This window comes from Psammomys obesus, unplaced genomic scaffold, assembly GCF_907164565.1.
Source record: "Psammomys obesus unplaced genomic scaffold, mPsaObe1.curated_primary_1811, whole genome shotgun sequence".
Lineage (NCBI taxonomy): Eukaryota > Metazoa > Chordata > Mammalia > Rodentia > Muridae > Psammomys > Psammomys obesus.
This window is the reverse complement of record NW_026586354.1, coordinates 1-1,432: the sequence shown is the minus strand read 5'-3', so window position 1 is coordinate 1,432 and position 1,432 is coordinate 1. Positions and strand designations below refer to the sequence as shown.

Sequence of the window (1,432 nt, the reverse complement as noted above, 5' to 3'; positions counted from 1 at the left end):
GCACACAGGCCTTTCATACTGTTCTCCAGAAATTCAGATCTATCTGGAAGCTTGGCTCCAGTAATTGTTTGCCTGGACTCCACTCGGATACCCACTGAACAAGGGCTTCAGCGTTAAGAACACTGTCCCAAGGGTCCAAATGTTGCCCAGAGTTGGGGTGTGGGTCGGAGGGATCCGATAATCTGACTGCTAGCATAGAAGGACCCTGGAACTGGTACTCTGTGCACACTCAATTGAAAGCACACTCACTTACTCACAGGCTTAATCAGAAAAGACAGAGGTTCCCCCTGTTCTCTGGTCTCAGATTTGGGCCCACAAGGGCAAAGGAAAGTGTAGTAGATGCATCAGTGGTGCCAGCCTATATGTGAGGCATTGGCCTCTGCAGACTCAGTCAACAAGCAGGGAGGCCCGTTTAGGGGACAAGGGAAAGTGCAGGGTGTCGAATGTTCAGCATCCTAAGAGCACAGAGATGTCCACAGTGACCTGGATCCAAAATGTCCCAGCTCACAGGTTGTACCCTCTCTCCAGGAACACCTCCAAGTTCATGTCTGAATTCAGCTGCCCCTCCACTCATCAGTCTCGAACTTTCAGATCTTCACACACACACCCAAAGTGGTGGGAGCAGATCGTTACCATCTTGGACTCCAAAAGGTACTTCTTTGGGGTTTAGTTTATTCATATTTTTCTATGCATCTAGAGGACATTTTAACTTGTATCATGCCTCTCCATTTCTTCACATAGAAATGGAAAGAGATAAACTTTCCACCTAGACCTACTTTTAATTGTTTTCAATCTGTTTTTGTCAGCTGGTGTTGAGCATGGAAACTGTCATGCAACATAAGAGCAAGACCAGAGAGGAGGAGACAATGAAGCAAGACCTGGAAGCCAGCACCTCTGAAGAGGAAACGCTTATAGATCATTACAAAATACTCAGGACCCTTGGCAAAAGGGGCTATGCTGAGGTCAAGCTGGCCTGCCACCTCCAAAGAGAGATGCAGGTTGTTGTTGAGATCCTGAAAAAAGGCATCAATGAGCCTAACAATGAGAATGAAATTGACATCATTAAGGTGCTAGAGCACCCAAACATCATTAAGCTGTTCCACATCATCAATACCAGAGAACACACCTATATGGTGATGGAACATGCTGCCTGCGGAGACCTGGTGAGCCATATTGAGAAGGTGGGATGTCTGCAGGAGAAGCAGGCCCAGCACATCTTCACACAGGTGGTGTGTGCAGTTCACTATTGCCATAACAATGGCATTGCTCACAGGGACATCAAACTAGATAACATACTGCTGGATGGCAAAGGGAACATCAAACTGTGTGACTTTGGCCTGGCCATCAGAGTCACAGATGGACAGATGGTGTTGGGGTTCTGTGGCACTGTTGAATATTGTGCTCCAGAGCTATTCACTGACAGAGAATATGA

General features: G+C 47.0%; 1 protein-coding gene across 1 annotated transcript; it reads left to right on the top strand.

The window, feature by feature from the left end:
• Positions 1-818: 818 nt before the first annotated feature.
• On the top strand, positions 819-1,367 carry LOC129672214 (sperm motility kinase-like; the record flags this gene model as incomplete). The annotated part of the gene is made up of 1 exon (XM_055601510.1): positions 819-1,367. A coding segment is annotated over exon 1 (549 nt), but the record flags the coding sequence as incomplete, so codon positions are not given.
• Between the last annotated feature and the right edge of the window lie 65 nt (positions 1,368-1,432).